Source organism: Cervus elaphus, chromosome 7, assembly GCF_910594005.1.
Source record: "Cervus elaphus chromosome 7, mCerEla1.1, whole genome shotgun sequence".
NCBI lineage: Eukaryota > Metazoa > Chordata > Mammalia > Artiodactyla > Cervidae > Cervus > Cervus elaphus.
Genome location: NC_057821.1, coordinates 23,740,625 through 23,760,106, shown reverse-complemented (window position 1 = coordinate 23,760,106; position 19,482 = coordinate 23,740,625). Strand labels below are relative to the sequence as shown.

The window sequence follows — 19,482 nt, the reverse complement described above, 5'->3', positions numbered from 1 at the left end:
GCGATTACAGGAGTTTCCTGTCCCTGTTTGTTCTTCGGCTGCATTTCTGCGAGGTGCGCGTGTAAACGGGGTGGGGTGGGATCGTTCTCGGCTGCTTCCTTTCTAGCCTCTCGCCCTTCTCCATCCCAAACCCCCCAGGAATCCCCTTCCTCCACGCAAAGCGGATGTTAATTGTAATCAAACACCAAAGGGATAGGGGCTTAACTGCAATTAAATAGGCCTCGGGATGCTGTATCTGCAGTGAGTTGCAGTGTTTAGGAGAAGGTTATGTAGTAACAGGTATTACTGGATTACCAGGTCTGAGTGCGCTTCTCCGGGTGCGGATTCCACGCAGAACAAAAGAAAGGGAAGTCTGCATAGAGAGACCTACTGTTTTAAGGTGGCGATGGATGTGTAACGGTGTGTGTTGGCGGGGTGGGGAGGGGCGGGGAGCAGGGGGTGAAATTAATTCCCATTTCCCAGCGCAGAGAGTGCTTTGGCTTTTGGTGATGTTCAAAGCAATAACGAAATTAAGAGAGGCGGCGATAGGCTATGGAAAAATAGCTCCCCCTCCCCGTAAAATAGATTTCCCACAAACCAGGCCTCTAAATCCTTTCCTACGTGAATTTTAGACTTCTTAAAGGAGACTGAATTCTGGATCTGCAGCATCTGTATTTGGGTAATGCAAGACAGGTGAGGCTCCTGGTGTATTTCTGACAATATTTTCACAATGGATGAGCCACAGAAATGAGTTTTGGCGATTTAAGAGCGATTCCCTGGGCTCTGACGAAAGAAGAGGAACAAGGCTTCTCACCCCACTTCAATCTTACTCCTTTCAAGAGCTGCTGAAAGAGCCAGAAGGCTCTCTCTAACTCCAGTTCCAAAACTCAGGACCCTTGCGAAAACCGAAAAAGCAAAGGAAAGTTCATCTTCCTGCCCAAGCCGCCTGTGGGCAGCCATGAAGGCTGCAGACAGGAAGAGCGGTCAGGCCCATCCACTGTTATTGGCTGACTGGGCGACTGATGCTAAGCTCCATTTCACGGAAGCTTTTTTTTAAAAATTAAATCAGATCTGACAATGTTTGTACCGCAGCGTAAATGCCTCCGCTGGCGTGCCAGTCACCTCCAAGCGATCTGACAAACTCCAACTCTCTTAAAACGTGCAGAGTTCAGATCATATTAATTCCCCAAAAATGTTTTGATTCAAAGTAGTTTGTATTTTGTGTAGCCACGGGCAATCCGGTAAGCGCTCCTGCCTGCCCGTGGCCGGGTCCGCTCCCTCTCCGCGTGGCCCAGAGGCTATGGCGGTATTTAAGCTTCTGAAATTAGCCTGGGGCTGCAAGGCAGAGTGATCACAAAGCGAAACAAGGGCGCTTCCCCTCTTCACTTTTTTCATTTTTTTCTTTCTTCCTTTTTTTTTTTTTTTTTTTGAGTTTGCCATCCCGATTTCACACAGAAAAAAGACCAGGGCCAAAATGTCACTTTTCCACCCAAATATGGAAAAGCTATGTCTTCTCTTCTAATCTCCTTTCTCTTCTGAAAGCCAGGAGCTCCTACCCAATTGAACCCCTACCCCTGCGATTTCAATCTAGACCCACTCATTATTAGCTTCATCATCATCATCGTCGTCATCAACATTGTTCTCCTTCTGTTAAATTCTCAGAGCAAGAAATGAAAGGGACCAGCATCTGACAAAGGGGAGGGGGCCATGAGGGAGCCTCAGAAGATTCATGGGGAAAAGAAGAGTGGGTTTTCCTTTCTTTCTTTCTTTTTTTTAATGATTAAAAACACAGACGACTCCTGTAAATAGAAGCCTCATTTCTTCAAGAGATGCCTTTTGAAACCCACTATCTGAATATTCAACGAAGGCAAAGCTCCACTCTGTTCGTACAACATTAATATGATCTCTGCAGAATTTGCTACTCAGAAATATTAACATATCAAAGCCGATGCCGGAGGCGAGAGAAGCTATCGATACGCGAGCACGGGGTAAAGTAAAGATTATTGGTTCTGATGGTTGGAGTGGTGGAGCTGCGGGCAAAATCGTGCACACCATTAACCGAGAGTGAGCGCGCGGGGAGCTGCACCTCCGAGGCGGTGGCAAATATTTTATCTAGGTGGTAATTACCTCGCCGCTGCCCCTCTTCTGCTTTCTTTGGCTATAGGGCTTCATTATAGGCAAAAACAATGTAACTGCTACTTACCAAAGTGAGTCAGGGAAATGGTATTTTGTTCTTTGCAAACAGAAGTGGCTAAATTTAAAGAACCGAGACATCACTGCCCCCCTACCCCCAACAAACGCACACACTCAGCACTGTAAACAGGACAGCCTCTCCCTGGTGAATCTGTGTAGGGCATTAAGGGATCTTTTTTTCTAGAAGAGCATCCGGGGATCTTGAGAAGTAAAAGAGAATCTCTATTTTTTTTTTTCTCCCATTGCAAATTCTAGAAATCATTAGAAATTTAAGTGTATCCAAGAGCTCAGCAGGAGAGAAACAATGGCAAAAAGTTGTGTTTTCAAATCATGTTTCATATGGTGAGTCACCTGCAAAGCATGAATTAGAAGAGAAACAGACTTTTCCATCTGAGCTATATTGCACTGTGTGCTCTTATAGCAGAGCGCTTGAGTTAAAGTCCTCCCAATTCTTGATGAACAAAGGTGACCTGAGCTACGGATATTAGAATGCTGTCTGCTGCCATGACAATAGAAACAAGAAACTTCCTTAGCTGTTGTTGAAAAACGAGTCCTAAGATGAAGGACCTGGGACGGAGGCAGGATAAACACCGCCTTTTAATGCAAGACTTCCTTGCTTTCCATTTGTAAATTGTCATGAACATTGATCGTTTCAGAGTAAACAGACACACACAGACACTCCCTGGTCTCTGAGGCACAACTAAGTTAATTGGTCTTTTTCTAAGACACGTGGAAATGGAATAAACTCAACAGCTAAATTCTGAATTCCTTCGCATGGAGGGGGATGGATCAGGCTTAGTCAGACAATAGAGATGTAAACCCCCAAGTTACCTCCCATTTTTGCTTGGAGCCCTGCTGTTCTTCTAAAAGATAAATATTAGATTTAAAATACATTCAGCTGTGATTTTTAGGTGAATGACACCGAATTCTACAAGAGCAATCAAACATCACCTAAGGAAAACCATTTCCGTGGCTCTGAGAGGATAGGAACGCAGTTCCCATCTTGCGGTGACTGGAGAGCGTTGGCCTTTCTTGGATAGCTGGTTAAGTCTATTCCGTAAATCTCTTCAAAAATTCAACTCATTGCGCAGCAGCCTGTGCAGCGTTTCCAACTCCCCGCCTGGGTCTCAAATAATTCTAACCCCCTGTCAGCTATTGTATGATCTGATGCAATTTCCAAGCATTTGAAAAGGTGATCTTGGAGCAAGCGCGGAACTGAACGCAGAAACGCAGCCGCGCGAGTCGGGCTCTGCGAGGAGCCGGCTCCGGGCGCTAATTAGTGGCGCTGTCCTTCAGCACCACCGACATCTCCGTGAGTCCTGACTGCTTGGCGTCACCTTTAGCGTGGTCGCCTCAACACACTTGTCACCTGGTCCCCCTTTCACGTGTGTTTTAACCCCCTCGCTCCAACAATATGTATATTTTATTTCAATTTTCACTAGTCTAGGCCTATTTCATGTCTTTTCAATATGGCTGAGTATTGGCCTGGCTGAAAGCTTAAATCTGGCTCATTTTTAAAGTCTTCCTGGAACAACACTAGCAGTGGGGGGAGAAAAAAAAAAAAAAAACATTCAAATCTCCATAGGGTGAAACAACAGGTTTAAATAGCCATTTTCCATGTAATGGAAATCCCAAATATCCACTCTGACAATAGTTTCTCAAAGGAAAACATTCTGTTTTCTTCCCACCTTAATTTAAATGGATTTTCACGTTGGACGCTGGGTTGTAAAACCTGCAGTTTAAACATGAAAGAAGCCACTGCTTCCTATCCATGCAATCCTTTCTTTGGAAAAGCTCTGGAGTCTTTCAACAAGCTTTGAAAGGGATGGAGAGGGACTGAAGAACATTTATTTGGTGCCACCAGGAGTGACTCCGTTTTTAGTGGTTCAGTTACTAGAGACAACTGTGGCCCTGGAGCTGGAATTAGTCCTGGTGAATAGGCCATGTCTTATTAATTCGTATGAAGTTGGGATAACAGCTGGTCCCCCTTGCGTTGTGTGCTCCTCGGGTTACTCAGCTTGCTAGGAAAATAAGCTTCAGAAGCTCTGAGTACAGTGAAGTGAGGAAGCCAGTGAAATTGGCATTGCCTTGAGGCTCATAAAATGTCATAGTTCAAAACCTTTTGTCAAAATGGAACATTTGAGATGCAGCCCTCTTCAGTGTCTGGGCTGAAATCAACAGCTCTCCATTCTTGCCTTCCCCCCACCTTCCAGTTCCATGGGTAACTCTGGGTTCAGATGTTTTCCTCAACAGATGGGAACAAGAAAGCTTTATCTGGTACCGTTAACACCACCTCCTCTTCTCACCCTCCCTTAAAGAAAGAAATGTTCTGGACATTTAGAAAAATAAGGGCAGCTACAATATTGGTGTTTCATTAGCTTTCCCTGAAGCCCAATGAATTTAGCCTTTCACAGAATCCTTCAAAGCCTCAAGCTAACACCAACACCTCAAACACCCAGGCTGTGGCTGGCACATTTAGGGCTAAAAGAGACCAGAAATTCTGCTCGAGGATGTGGTGATGGGGGAAGGGTATGTGAGAAAGATTTTTTTTCTTCTTTTTTCTTTTCTCTTTTGCCTCTAACTTTGATTCTGTCACTGTGGACTGAGGAAGAGCAAATCTATCACTCTCTTTTGGGCACAGACACTCCACTCCTCAGTGGAGTAAGGGTAGCTTTTTAATCTGGGTATGCCTGTGTGGGACAGGCGTAACTGACCAAGAGTCATTGTTTTCTTTATCATCAGGTGGGGATCTGATGTTTAAAAGCACTGCTGGACTTTCAAAACAAAATAATAAATGAGAGAAGAATGTTTAGTTTCATTATGTTGTTACTTACCTCTTCTTATCACTCCACCTTGGCCATTGAGAACAAGCCCACATTGGGCTTCCACAGAGCCCTTAATGAAAGAAAAAGAAATACAATCACTCATATGGATACTAACAGATACATGAGTTAAGTCTTTCAATCTGCCCCAACTCTGAACCCCATATCCTCATTACCCCATAGTAGACACTTAAAAGCAACCATTGAGCTGAAGCAACTTTGGCAGCACACACTATTGTAAGGGGAAAAAAATTGCCAGAAAAACCACAATCTAAAAGTTGTATAAATCTTAAGGTATGCATTTTACAGCCCCATACAATATTACACTTCAAAGCACCTGAGTGCCTTTTATCTTGGCATAAGAGAATGAGAAGCCCTTTAAGTCTCCATCAAGGCACATAGCATATATATAGACAGTTTCCACAGCACTTTCCGCGTGGAGCAAATTACACTGGAAGTGTCAAGCCTGGCACTGCAGGTTTCTTGGGAGCTCAGAGGAGCTATTTCAAGTGCAGGATTCAAGGTATTTTATGAAGGTACTGTTTTACCCCAAATGTAGGAACATCCTATCATGCTACCCAAAATGTGTCTTATAGAGGGAACACCTTCAGCATCACTCACTGTATATCTTCAGGCTCCTAGTGGATTGAGGAATCATTTGAACTGGGAAGAAGGAAAAGGCCTGCTGATTTTTGATTAAGAAAAATAAAAATTTCTGTCTCTCTGTCTTTTTTTTTTTTTCTGAGTCGAAATGTGTTAAAGGCTCATTTTCCTTTACAAACAAACGAGGTATTGGACTTGAAAGAGGCCTTGAAGGGTGTTAACCTACCCAACAGCCCGTGAAGAGTTAAGTAAATGCGGAGAGAGTCGGTGCATAATAAAAACCCACTTTACAAAACAACCTTTACAGCCCTGGCTCCCTTTTGCTTCCCCATTTTCACCATATTGAGGCAGGCCTGTAAGACCCCCCTTTTCAACTTACTCACGAGCTCTTTCTTATTTTAACTGTTCTGCCTTAAAGTGATTATCAAATCAATATGAAAAAAAAAACTTAGAGACTGAGCATAAATTAAAGCGGTGATGGGAAAAGGTGTGACAGTTTCCTTTGTTGGCCATAGCAAATCTTTTTAGGGGACTCAAAGATGGAACTGAAGCCACAAGACTGTTTGCATCTGTTAGGCAGACTTAGACCGCCCTCCAAACCATTGGACTTTCACTTAAAATTCTGTGCAGGGAAAAGTATATTTACATTTGTTGCATTTGAAATGAGGCATATGCTGATGAATGTTTTAAAAAGGAAGAAATAAAAGGAGAGAGACAGGTTTCTCCCACACATCCCCTCCCCATTTCTCTTTTTAAAAGTAGCTATGACTGTTTTGCTTTTTCATTTTGACAACTAAGTCCAGGAGGAGTGGAAGAAAATAACTTGCCAGAATTACAACTTTCTCCATATATCCCTATCTATGTAAAAAATGTATATACACAATTCTATAGACATAGATACATAAATATATCATATACCTCTGTTCTCCATTTCTGCTAGTATCTTGGTGTGTTTCTCTCAGTATGAATTTTCCCTCAGTGTGAGCAATAAATGGGAAAAAGGAGGTTAAGAATGAAAAAACAAAACAAAACAAAACAGGATGAAAATAAAGGTTTCAAAATATCTGAAATGGAGACGGTAGAGGCTCTCCAAGGGACGAAACCGCTTTTCCTCCTAGGCTCTGGCGCACCGTTAAGATGTTTATTTTCTTAGAAGAAACGAATCTTGGTTTCTTCACTTAACAAACTTTCCCCCCTCATAAGTAAAACATGTTGTTTGGTCGGATGACATTGCATAAATGACCAGTTGAATGGCACTAAGTCGAAAATTGGATAAACTACGGTGTTCTTTTGCACGGGATTCGCTCTTTGTCTGGTGCTTGCAAATGTTCTAATCCCCTCTTTTGAAAAATGCCCGGCTTTGTGCCTAGCACAGAAAAAAAATTTGTACAGATACAAAAAAATCAGCAGCAGACGCGGCTATTAAAAGAAATAAATAGGTTTTAGTTGAGCTAAGCATTGAATGGCAGATTTTTTTCCTCTTGAGACATAAGGAGATCCTTGTGAAAAATGTAAAAATGCCCTGAGCGTATAAAATTATTTCGTGAATGTAAATGTAGAAAGTCAAGGTTTATGGAGCTAAATCTTTTTTCTTGTGCACCGATCTCGTGGCTTGGGCTCTTTGTTGGGACTGTAAGGGCTTTCACTTTAATTTTAAAATAATCCCTTGCTCAGAGGTAAGTGAGGGGAAAAGATTTTCTGTGCGCAACGAGGGATCGCTTCTGTCTCCAAATCGGGCTCTCCCAGGATCTCCCTTTTCACTTCGGGGACCTTAGAGAAAGTAGCCAGCTTTGTGCAGACTCACAGGCAAAGCTGTAATTTCGGCCAAAAGAAGTTACAAATATGTGTCTTCTGGGTCTGTTTGGGACATGTGTAGACTTGGAAATATGGCTGTGACAGTGTATCTACATAATTATAAATTCTATTGTTGGCAAACAATGTGCAAAAATACATAGAGAAAGTACATCATCTGATTGAGTCATGGCCTTCACTGTATCTGAATTCCTTCCTTCCTTCCTCTTTCTTTTTTCCCTCTTTCCCTCCCTACCTTTTCTCCTTTCTTTCTACCTTCTTATTCATTTCCCCCCCCCCCCCCCTTTCCTTATTTCATTTCCTTCTCTTTAAGGAGTTGCATCTTATTTAAAAGTTAATGGCTTGGAGAGACAGGAGGAAAAAAATAATAATAATAAACTTGTGAATCGTCCGGCGGGTGACGAGAGCGGGCACTCCTCAGGCAGCGAGAATTAGGTTCAAGCCCGCACCCGGGTCAGACGCACGTGCAGAGGCTTTTACTGGGGTTCGTTTCTGAGGATTTCATTTGGGATCCTTCACTTTTCACAACAATCTAGAATACTGGTGAAACTTTCGCTGGAGCTAAGGGCTTCCCCGCCCCGCAAAGTTTTGGAGCAAACCAGCCCCCCTAGTTCATAGTAAGCGCCCCACAAGCTCAGTCTGGGACAAATGCCTGAAATACGCCGGTAGACCGAGCAAAGCGCCGAGACTGAGGGTGCGATTGGTCATCAACTTATCGGGTCTTACTCTGAGTCCAGTTGGCTCAACCCCAGCCTCCTGGATCTCCCCCACCCCATCCCCTCGGGGACAGAAATGCGGATTCACAGAGACCTCGGTGCAGACCGACTGGAAGTAGGGGCCCCGCAGCTAGCCGGACTCCCGAGCGTCCAGGTGAAATGCCTGCTCCAATGAGAGGGACAGAATGGCACACGCCTCCTCTAATTGTTTTGATAACTTTCCATAAGTGGTGTGTGTGTGAGAGAGAGAGAGGGAGAGAGAGAGAGAGGGAGAGAGAGAGAGAGAGGGAGAGAGAGGAGACGGCTTACTGCCGGAGTATTAACGGTGCGGGAGGGGGAGGGCGAGGAGGGGAGGGCGCAGACAAATTCGCCGCATGCTTATTTACCTGCAAGTCGTCGGCTCCCGCGGCGGCCAGCCCCAGGCTGGGCCCGGGCAGGAGTCTTTGATCTGGGTGCATTCCGTACTGAGAGCCATGGCTCATGAGGGACAGGTCGTGACGGCGGTAGGCATCGAGGCAGCCCAGCTCCCGCCTCTGCTCGTCCAGGCAGGACGACTTGAGCGCCCGCGCATTGTGCAGGTTAATAAAGTCGGTGGGCTCCCCGTGGTGGATCTGCTGGTAGTACTGCTGCGAGTGGTGAAGCGAGTTCAGAGAGTAGGCGTCGGGGGTGACGGCCGGGTGGCTGTGCTGAAACTCGTAATGGAAAGACTGGTGGTGGAGCGGGGTGTACTGGTGGTTAGTGGAGAAGTAGGGGGACGCAAACTCGGTGCCGGTGGTGGAGTAAGTTAGAGGGGAGGAGGAGGAATAGGCGACAGTGGAATTGGCTACGGACTCCAGACAGCCAAGCTGCATCAAACGGTAGCTGTTTGATCCGTCGTGACGTATCTGGAAGGAAGAGGGGGAAAGGGGAGAGCAGAAAAACTTGAGGTTTGTCATTTTGCAACCGAGGCGCAGCTCTCCCGGAGCCCGGGAGCTTTCTCTGGCTCTCCAAGCGGCGCGAGCGCGCAGGGCTCGGGCCGAGCCGCAGCCGGGCTCGGCGCCTTTGCCAGGGAGCGGCTGCGAGCAGGCGGACTGGGGGTGGGCGGCCTCGTCCTCACAGTCGAGAGCGCGGAAAAAAAAAAAAATCCCCCACCCTATATAGGTGCGGGTGACACACACACATACACACGCGCGCACACACACGCGCGCACACACACGCAGCCCCTGCCCAACTTGCGCGGGGAGCTGGGCTCCGGGAGCCAGGGTTTGCCATTGACTCCGGGGCTGCCCGGAGCAGAACCAAGAGTCCACAGGCGCCCGGGAGCCACTCCAACCCGCTCCCAACAGCGAGATGCCTGGGCGGTCCCCGCCGGGATGGTCTGCCAGAGCTTCTCAAAATCATTATCTATGTATTTTTTTTTTTTGAAATCCAGTCTGTGCAAATCGTCCAACTTGCTCATTTCTTAACCATTTGGGGCAGGGAATCCGACGCCCCCCACCCCCTGTTCTGCTTTACTTTCCTAGAATAAGCCCATTCCAAACGGGGTGCGTGTTCCCCCCCCCCCTTGTCCACCTACCCCCCCCCCCACATCAATCTCTTTACTTTGCCTTTCTGAGTATCTTTTCTCCATCTCTATCTCTTTCTCCTCAGCCCTCCTCCCTTTCTTTATTATTAGGATTATGTTTTTCCCCCTCATTATGGCAAATGTTTCTTAACGTGGCAGAGAGTTGCCCTTCCTGGCGACAGATGTCATAACGAACTTTCCTCCCTTTCCTTCCTTAACTTCCCCCCGAAAGCCAGATTATAATTAAACGTAACGGTCCAATATAGATTAGAGACAGGGAAAGCTGCCACCGCCGCCGCCGCCGCCACCCGCCGCCACACACACGCGCGCTCAAAAAAAAAAAAAAAAAGTAATAATACCTCGGCATCGTGGACTAGTCCCGGAAAGGTAGTTGACATGTTGGGTTTCTCCGAAAGCTTACGATGCAATTTCCCCCTCCAAAAAAAGAATCGGGAAAAAAATCCAAACTTCTTGTATTTTCCAAATTTTTTTTAAGGAAAAAAAAAATGTTCTATAGATAGAGATCTAAATTGTAATGGCTTTGCCCGGATCAGATAGCTCCTTGCCTCGTACCCACTTAAAAACCTGTAGGAACAAAATTTTCCCTCTGCACAAAAGCAGCTCCCTGGAACAGATTTTGTACTTGCTGAGTATTTCTTTGGCTGATGTCGTAGGTCCCTTGGTAATATAGAAGTTTTGAAAATTAAGCATCAGCACTGAGAACTGGGAGGACAATAGGCAGAAGAGATTTATCCCAGGAGACAAGGAATAAATATTGTATCTTCGCCTAATAAGGAACTGGAGGTTCTTTCAACATTTTTATCCATTTTTTCCAACCTTTATCATGCTTTTCTATACCAACTGAGGTGGGGACTCATCTCTGCAGAGAGCATTTGCACACATTTTATTGTGAAGATAAAGATCTAGCCCCGCTGTGTGTATATTAGAGATAGAAATATATATTAATTAAAGCTTCCTTTTCCAAGTAAGTGTTCACTCCTATTGGTTCCACTCCCTGGATGCTGAAAGCTGCCTTTTTCCAACGAGCACCCAAATCAATTTCACCCAGATTGGGGGATCTGCCTTTGCCCAAGTGGGAACAATACTCCTCTGTCCATATTTACATGAATTTGGGTTCTTTTCCCTTTTTTGAAAGGCAACACCTGGCAGTGGCTTACACTTTCAGCAGCTTTAAAACAAATAACCATGATGGGCAGTCCCCAGTTTCCATCATAAGGAAACAGTGTAACTGGCAATATATTTAAGAAAAATATAAGAGAATAAAGACTGGTGACAAGATTCTACATTTAGGTGAAACGTGGTCTTCCACTCCTCAACCCAACCCGTTTCCCCCTCCTTGTATTTTCCTTCTTTTTCAGAAAGACTGTTGAATAGGGGGTGGGGTGTGGATCATTTAGCACTGACACAAGCTATTTGAACATCATTACCCCCTAAATAACCCTTATATGTTTGAAAGCAATATTTTACAAAGAGAGGACAGGAAGGAGGCAGTGCACACCTAGCTTTGCCTGTTTGGTGTCTTTCTCAACTTCCAAACAGTATTTGAGGTTTACTTCATTCAAAATTCAGCTTCCAACACTAAGTGCTCTAGTGCCTGGAGCGGGTAGCCGTGGCTACAGGCCCGCGATACTGAGGCTCTGCTGATCCGCTAGCCAACTCTGCCTATCTCCTAAGAACTGGCTGGCCCCACAGACTCATCGCAGAGATAGAAGGGGTAATTTGGTCTTAATTGCCATTTCATTTGGTTAGCTTTTAAGTGTTTAAGCTAAGAAGGTGTCTTAATAATAAGCCGCAGGCAAACAGGCATGTGGCTTTTTTTTTTTTTTTTTTTTTTTAGATCGGGGTTTGGGAGGGTTTATTAGGATCTGCTCATGCAGGCTAACTGGGGCTGTCACTCAGCGCTCTTCACTTTATATAAATGGACAAAGGCACATGACAAGAATTGAAATGCACTGTCTGAAATGGAGATCCGTGATGCTTCAGTCCTGAGCAAGGGTCAGCTGCCAACACTTGCTCCCCTTTTCAAGGTGTGCACATGCCCCCCTCCCAACTTCTTGAAGTTCCATATTTTGGTTTAATGAAACCAGCCCAATGAAGATGAAAAGCAAGAATGATCAACTTGATCTTTAAGTAGGAGGGGTAAGATAAGGGCCATTGCCACTGAGAAGATGACTTCCAAAAATGCTTGCAGTGAAACCTTTTGTTTGGCAGCACCTAGAAAGGCCTCTATATTCAGCCCACAGACAAAACAAGTGTCCGTGGGAGCCTGCTCCCACAACCTTACCGCAGGGACCTCCACCCCTATAATACATCCCCAGCAGAAGAAGAATGTGTAGGGCCTGCAGCTTATCAGGGGAATGGCCAGACACCCCTTCTTTCCCTGGGTGGCTGTTGTTGGTTTCCCAGTAAGTCCCAGCTGAGAAGGACGGCCCCTTCTCAGACAAGCTGCAAATCCCTCCCCCAGGTCCCCTACTGTCAGATACATCTTCATTGAAGGTGAAGGGACCTTCTTTCCCCCGGCTTAGGTCCAGGCAGCAGATGCAAAACCCTGTCCCTCAGGAATGACCAGGAGGCTCAAGACATCTTGGCCGCCTGCTGGCCCAGCCTGTTTGGCCCTGCGTTTGTCCCGGTCGAGGCAAAGATTCACAGGCAGCCCTTGCACTTCTAATCCTCCTGGTGATGAGCTTTGGCCTCGAGATGAGTACATCCACAGAATGACCTCTAATTGTCTCGGCCATCTGAATCCTTCTGGACATCACCGAAGCCCTGGTGAATGTACCTCTCCCTTCCACTCCCTAACCCCTCTCTGTTCTCCTGAGTGACTTCTAGGTACCCAGACAAAAGATGCCCAGGGCTTCATTTACTGTGCTTCTTGACCTCCCCACGACAAACCCCAACGCCGCCCTCACCATGATATTAGAGGAAACTAAAGATCATGAAGGGTGAGGATAAAAAAAATAATAATAATAACTGGTATTTAAAGGAGATGAAGTGTGGAGGGTAAAGTGCTTCCTTTTTGCTTAGGAGTCTACTTTGCCAGGGCCCACGTGTTCTTTGGAAAGTGCTCCTCTCACCCTACTGCCCCAGCTTCCCACACCAGCGTCTGAAAACTGTAGGGAAACCCCATTTGGCCAACTGCTTCCTCTCGCTTCATCCCAACTTAAAAAAAAAAAAAAGCTGTTTGTCCCTGAAAGAGAAGTTGGGGGAATCGTGTGTGCCATATGCACATACTGGTCAGCAACTCCCTTCCATCTGCTCCGGGGTTGCTCGACGCGCCCCTTTTCTAAAGAAACTCATCGAGGCAGGTGTGTGCTGCGCTGGGTGTCTGTGTGTGTGTGTGTGTGTGTCTGTGTGTGTGTGTGTGTGTGTCTGTGTGTGATATGTGCACACAGGATTTGTTTCTGTCAGACAGGCCCTCCCCCATCATCCCTTCCCATCCAATTAATAGTCTTAAGCAATTAATAAATGCCATCCTGCTTGACCCAAAGGCTGGGCTTTTCAGCAAAGCTCATTCCTTTTTCTCTGCTTGGGTCCTTTCCGGGAGAGCGATTGGCCACACATTCTCCAGCGGGCGGCGTAATTGAATTAACTGGCCACAGCGAGTTGGAGACACAGTGACAATCGCCTGGGGCTCCCTCCCTCAGGAAACCGATAGTGAGCATCCCAGCCTGAGCCCCGAGGCTCGGCTGGCTCCCGCCCACTCGAGATGGCTCATAAAAGCACAGAGCACCAGCCTGGAACCCTAGAAGCTGGAGAGGGTTTCTCTTAGCACCCAGCGCTTCTGTTCTGCCTTCTGATTCCATGCTCCACACTCCAGGAGGGATTGTTCCACCGCAGTCGCTTTACAGATCTGCAGGGAAATCTTTCTATCTATCCTAACTGTTTTGGTTGGGCTCCAGAGCTGGAGAAGAGAGTTTCTGTACGGTTTCCCATAGTTCAGAGTCTGATGCAGGAAGCTCAGGACCTGTCGTGGGCTTCTGAGAGCATGCATGCTAAGTCGCTTCAGTCGAGTTTGATTCTTTGCGACCCCATGGACTGTAGCCCACCAGGCTCCTCTGTCCATGGAATTCTCCAGGCAAGAGTACTGGAATGGTTGCCATGCTCTTCTCCGGGGTATCTTCTAGACTGGTAGCATATGGGTCACCTCAGTTTTCATCCAATCCCAAGCATCTCCATGGAAAAGTTCTGCCACTTACTGTGCATTTGAGTTTTGTAGACAATTAGCAACAAGCAAGGGCCTATCCCCAGTTTTATTAAAATATATTTCTCCTCATCCTCCTCCTGCTTCTTCCTAGGGGGATTCCTTTTGCTCCTCCAAATGGACTTTTTCCCCCTGTTGCTTGAATGGACTTACCCTACAAAATTGTTTGCATAATGCTAAGTGAAGTAGAGTAGTTAAGGACTGTAATTACATGGGCATTTTTCAACCAAAAAAACCCTTCCTTGGATATTCACATACACCAGCCAAGATTTCTTCTTTCCTCTCTCCGTTTTTCCTCATTTCTTTTCTTTCTTCCTTCCTCCTTAGAGGAAGGTAGAGATTGAATTCATCAAGCTTTAAGACAGCATTGTGTACATTCTCTAATAATGAAATTTAGTGTGATCTGTTCCCAGTGGGGGAATGTGGTTCCATAACCCAGACATGAGTTGGCAGAATAGGAGACAATTTTTACAATCACAAAGACCCTGGCTTCAGAATGATACTTGTACAGGAAGACAGCAGAACACTGACAATCCAATATGTTCTCTCCACAGAATGGCCAGGAGGTGTAAATGTGTTCATCAGTACCTCTCCTGACCCTTTCAAGCCTTCAAGCCCCTTTCCTTTCACTTCTTATTTCAGATGCACAGAAGGAGAAGAGGTGCCTTTAGAGATTTTTAAAACCAACAAAAAACAGTGTCCTATCTTAGTGGTGTCTTATGTGGGTGGTGTTTTGGTTCTATCTGCCCTCACTCTGTGAATCTCTCATCTTCTGAGCACTCTGAGCTGGATAGTCCTCTAAGACATCAGCCTAGGGTCTCCGAGAGCCAACCACACAGGGGTCCCGGTTTCACAGTCCCTCAGGATTGTAATGACCTGGAAGCATCTTCTTATCCAAGGACCTACTCTGGTGGGATTCTCCTGGCATCTCCGTAGTGGGTGGGTGGGGGAGTAAGGTTGTGGAAAGGGAGACAAGCTGGGTCCACCAGACAGTATCATAATCCTTGGTTCATTCAGTTTTCCTGATTAGACAAGCTAGGGAGAGAAGAGTGCTCCAAATATCAGGAAAATTCCGGGCGGGAGCCAGGAATCTAAAACTTGACCCAGTTACAAGGACTGGGATATTAGAGGAGAAAAGTCATGGCAACGTGAGTAGGTAAGGCGCTCGGGGTCAGATTCCCCTCCGCCCACCCCTGGAGAAAAATGAATAACTTGCCTTTCTTACTTCTGTTTGCCTAAGCTGGTGCCGAGTCTGGGCGTCTTTCTAAGGGTCCCTCCCTTTGCCTTTCCAGTGAAGATTGGCGAACTCTTTTCCTCTTGGTATTCCCTACCCCCACCCCCATTCATCCATTCTCAAGAGAAGGGCCACTTTTAGAAAAAACGTTACCTTAATTGCAAATGAGAAATGGCAGATTATTTTTATTTTTTGAGAAATGGCAGATTATTTTAAAAAAAAACTGTGGGGTATTTAGAAGAAAGTAACATTTCTGATAGACTCGCCAGTCATTCCAGTTTAAGGGATGTCATTGATTTAAAAAACAAACAAACAAACAAACAAACTCCGTTTTCTTTTTCTTTCTTTCCTTTTTGTAAACATTTTTTTTTTTTTCTCCCGATAAAACCTTCAGGCAGGACCCTACCGCCCCGCCCTCTGGGCTGTTTGTCAAAAGCCTAACGCGGATCTGTATTCCGCCTTAGCCTTGCAGCCCACAGGCAACGTGGATTCCGTAATCGCGCAGAGAAAATGTATTTGCAAGCAATTAAAAAGCCCCGCGAACGTATTAGTCGAAAATTAAGCGGCAGCACGCTCTCGTCTGAAGTCTTCCCTTTGATAACCGTGCAACTTGGAGCGGAGGCCCTCATCCGAGAGGGCGGACTCGTCGCCCCGCGGCAGCAGCTGCTGAGTTGGGCCGGGGCGGGGCGCCCACCCTCTCCCCGCGGCGCAGCCGCAGCGCCCGCCTCGCCAGCCCCGCGCGGTCTGGGGGCGCTCACCCCAGGCAGCCGGGCGAGCCCCGGAGGGCGCGGCGCCCGGAGGTCTCCCGGCTGGCTGCGCTCTCCTTGGGCAGGAAGCTGAGGCCTTACTCTCCCAAGGGAAACGTGCCTCTTTTAGCTAAGAAACGCGTGAGTTTGCCAACGACCGCGCTGCGTCGCTCGCTCCTCCCTCCGTTGGTCTAACCTTGGAGCGCGTTAGGGGTTTGGGAAAGTCCGCCGGCCGGCGTTCCCGTATCCTGAGCCCTCGTTTACTAAAGCACTTTTACAAGTGTTGACTGCTCTGATTCCCGAGAGCACACTCTCTCCCCGTTACTTTCTTTTGATAGAGCCAAGAATAGCAATTAAGTCACAGCAACACTACCACCGAGCACTTCTACGTGTGAGCTCGGTTCCGAGCTCCTCAGGAGCCTTGTCACCGTACACATCCTTCCAGCATCCGTATGAGTCAAGCATCATGAGGTAGGTACGGTGTGTTACTCTCTGTGTGAAACAGGTGTGAGCGCCAGCGAGGACCCTGAGCGCTCGGCGGCTCAAGACTCTCCCTCGCCCAGCAGCTGGGCAAGCGCTGAAAGTGAGGTTCAAAGAGATTTGAGTGATCGCCGGGTCACAGGAGCTTTGAACTCAGTGACTTTCGGGTTCAAATCCAGATCTCCCTCCCTCGTCCTCCTCCCCACTACATCTTCTGGCTTCTACTGCATCTCAACTTTTACCAGGTTTTAATTTCCTCCTTTTATGCCAAGTCTGCATTCCTTTCTAGATGCCTAACAGAACGCACCCACACGAAGTACCCACATCGAGGCCCCCGATCCAGGTTTTTTTCTGTAGTAGTAAGGGAGGGTCATCTTGACACTCTTGGTTGCAAATCCAGGTTCCCAGATCTGGCCCCTCCCTTTACTGGTGTGGGGGGCTTCCTGAGCCTGCCCTCCATCTCCGCGCCCCCAGGCCGATGTGTCTCTGGCGCTATCCCCGGGAGACAGTGGTTCTGGCCGGCCGGCCCCAGCACAGACGCTCTGAGGCTGCGGCGCGAACCCGGAGCCAGGCCACAGGGGCGGCCAGGGGTACCCGCCAAGCTCCTCTTCTACATCCTTCCCAGTTCTGCGGCGGCTGTGGTTTTGTGACTCCACCGCGGGCCTCCCAGGCCCCCTTGGAACAGATGGCTAATAGTGCAGCTGTAGAACCGCTGGATTTGGAACCACAAAATCTGAGCTTCAATCCCCGATTCTACTTGAGCAGGTTACTTCATTTTCTCACTTGTACAACGGAAGATAAGTTACTAACACTTAACTTCTCTGTCTGTTGTAAGGCTGAAGTGGAAAAACAATCTATTATCTATCTGTCCCTTTTGATCAGCCTGGACCGAGGGGAGCTTTTAATAAATGTTGGGTATTATTATTTGGAAGGACGGCAATTGTTAAGAAGGCCCCCAAAGAGAGGTTTTATTAGTAGGACATCCTCCCTTCCCCAGGGTCCATTTTTGCAGCCCTTGGACAGATGGCACCAAAGAAAATGCAGCTGAGAGGGACTCCAGAGGCCACAAGATCCTATCGTTTGCTAAAGAGTAAAGTCACACAACTAAATAAGCCACAGGGCCAGGGCCAGAGCTGGAACTCAGACACCTGTGCTTGCATCCACATAGTCCAGGGCCTCTCATTCAGGATCCAAGGAATGGACAGCTCACTTCCTCCAACCCACTTTCTTTTATGGCTAATAAATATTTTCTCCTGATTTAATTAGCATGTTGGTCTGCAAAAAATTTTTGAATTTCATTTCTTCTCATTCACTCTCTCTCCCCTCTTTATTTCCTCCCCTTCTTCCCCCTCTCCCCCTACTTTTGCCCCAGGGTCCCCATATGCTTCCTGGGATCCTGCTCATTTATCCCCCTCCATTCTAATCTCTGGCTTCCCTGGTGGCACAGTGGTAAAGAATCTGCCTGCCAGTGCGGGAGACACGAGTTCAATCCCTGGTCGGGGAAGATCCCCTGGAGAAGGATCCAGTATTCCTGAATATGTTCTTGCCTGGGAAAACCTCATGGACAGAGGAACCTGGCAGGCTACAGGGGTTGCAAAAGAGTCGGACATGACTGAGCAACTAAAGAACAACAACAAATAACTTGTAATTTCCAAAGGCTTCTGTCTCACCTTGGGCTCAATATCCTGGGCATCTTCTCAGCGATGTGGTTGGGGAGGGGAGGGCTGTGTGCTTCTCCATCTTCAGTACTTCAAGTTCCGGTCACCCTAGCACCTATCTCACCTCCTACCTTCTAACCACCCCCTGTGGGTCTGCCTAGTTGCTGACCCCAAGCCCCTGCCTCTGCTTCTTCTCCCTCCTAGCAGCCTTGGGGAGCTTTGAGGCATCCAGGCAACCAAGGCCTTCTTCTTCTTCTTTTTTTTTTTAACTAAAAGAGCTTTGTCTGCTTCTTCTGTCAATTACCCCAGCAGCCTCTCAGAGGTCCCGTTTATTTTTCCATTGACCTTTTCTTCCTTATGTACTGGAACAATGCCTTATTATTTTATTTATCTTAATCTCTGGTGCAATCGCCCTTTTATTCTTCAACTTGGCTGTGCTAGTGTTTGCCTTTACACTTTCTTGACTTCATTATGTAATCTTGCCGAATCTCCACGCTCTGTGCATGCTGTTTAGACCTCACGTCTGTCTTTTACTTACCCTTGAATAGTTTTGTTTTGAAACTCCTGGTCCATCCATATTTACCTTATTCCTTTGTTTCCTACTATCTGTCTGCTGCCTGGAATGCCTACAGATATTATCCAGAAATTTGCACCAATTCTGCTTTATTGCACATCTTACCTAACAAGATGCTCTGTTACAATTTTTTTTTCCTACTTTAGTCCTGCCATTTTTGGCAGCCTGTGAAAATGTCCCTTCTTTCCAAGTTATTTCTGGTTATAGGGTTCATGTGGTCCTTAGACAATTGCTAAGTTTCTCTCTTTTGATTTCCCTTTGAGCAAGTGGAGGATGATAAAGAATGCATAGATCCTGCCACTGATTAGCTCTGTGACTTTAGACAAATTATTTCACCATTCTGCTCTCTCTCACAACCAGGTTATATTAAATGGGGGGTAAATATGTATGAATCAGCATTGTAACTGATAATGATTGGGTATGATTTATTTCTGCAAATCACCTTCTTGCTGATAAGCCAAGTTGCTTCATTAGGTCTGTATCAACCCTAATTGTGGTGAGGGCTTCCTTTGTGGCTCAGCTGGTAAAGAATCCACCTGCAATGCGGGAGACCTGGGTTCGATCCCTGGGTTGGGAAGATCCCCTGGAGAAGGGAAAGGCTACCCACTCCAGTATTCTGGCTTGGAGAATTCCATGGACTGTATAGTTCATGGGGTTGCAAAGAGTTGGACATGACTGAGCGACTTTCAGTTCACTAATTGTGATGAAGAGTGTTGTTTTTCTTCCATGACTCATCCTTTCCAACAGTAAATTCTGCTTTGTCTGTCTTCGTAGAAATGTTTACATTTCTACTAATTTCCATGTCAGAATCCTGTGTTCCAGAAGTCTAGAATCAGAAGGAGACACTTTTTGCTCAAGCCTATTCTCCATTCTGAAATCACAGAAAGCCTCAAGGGAACC

General features: G+C 46.7%; 1 protein-coding gene across 1 annotated transcript in view; it reads right to left on the bottom strand.

Annotated features, from left to right (window-relative positions):
• Positions 1-10,596, bottom strand: part of TFAP2D (transcription factor AP-2 delta) — a 59,564-nt gene extending 48,968 nt beyond the window's left edge. Inside the window, exons 1-3 of the mRNA XM_043908744.1 lie at positions 10,028-10,596; positions 8,512-9,009; positions 5,007-5,067 (exon numbers count right to left, since the gene is read on the bottom strand). Of these exons, the coding sequence (XP_043764679.1) occupies positions 5,007-5,067; positions 8,512-9,009; positions 10,028-10,066 (598 nt within the window). The 5' untranslated portion in view covers positions 10,067-10,596. The remainder of the gene's footprint in view (positions 1-5,006; positions 5,068-8,511; positions 9,010-10,027) is intronic.
• Positions 10,597-19,482: the final 8,886 nt, after the last annotated feature.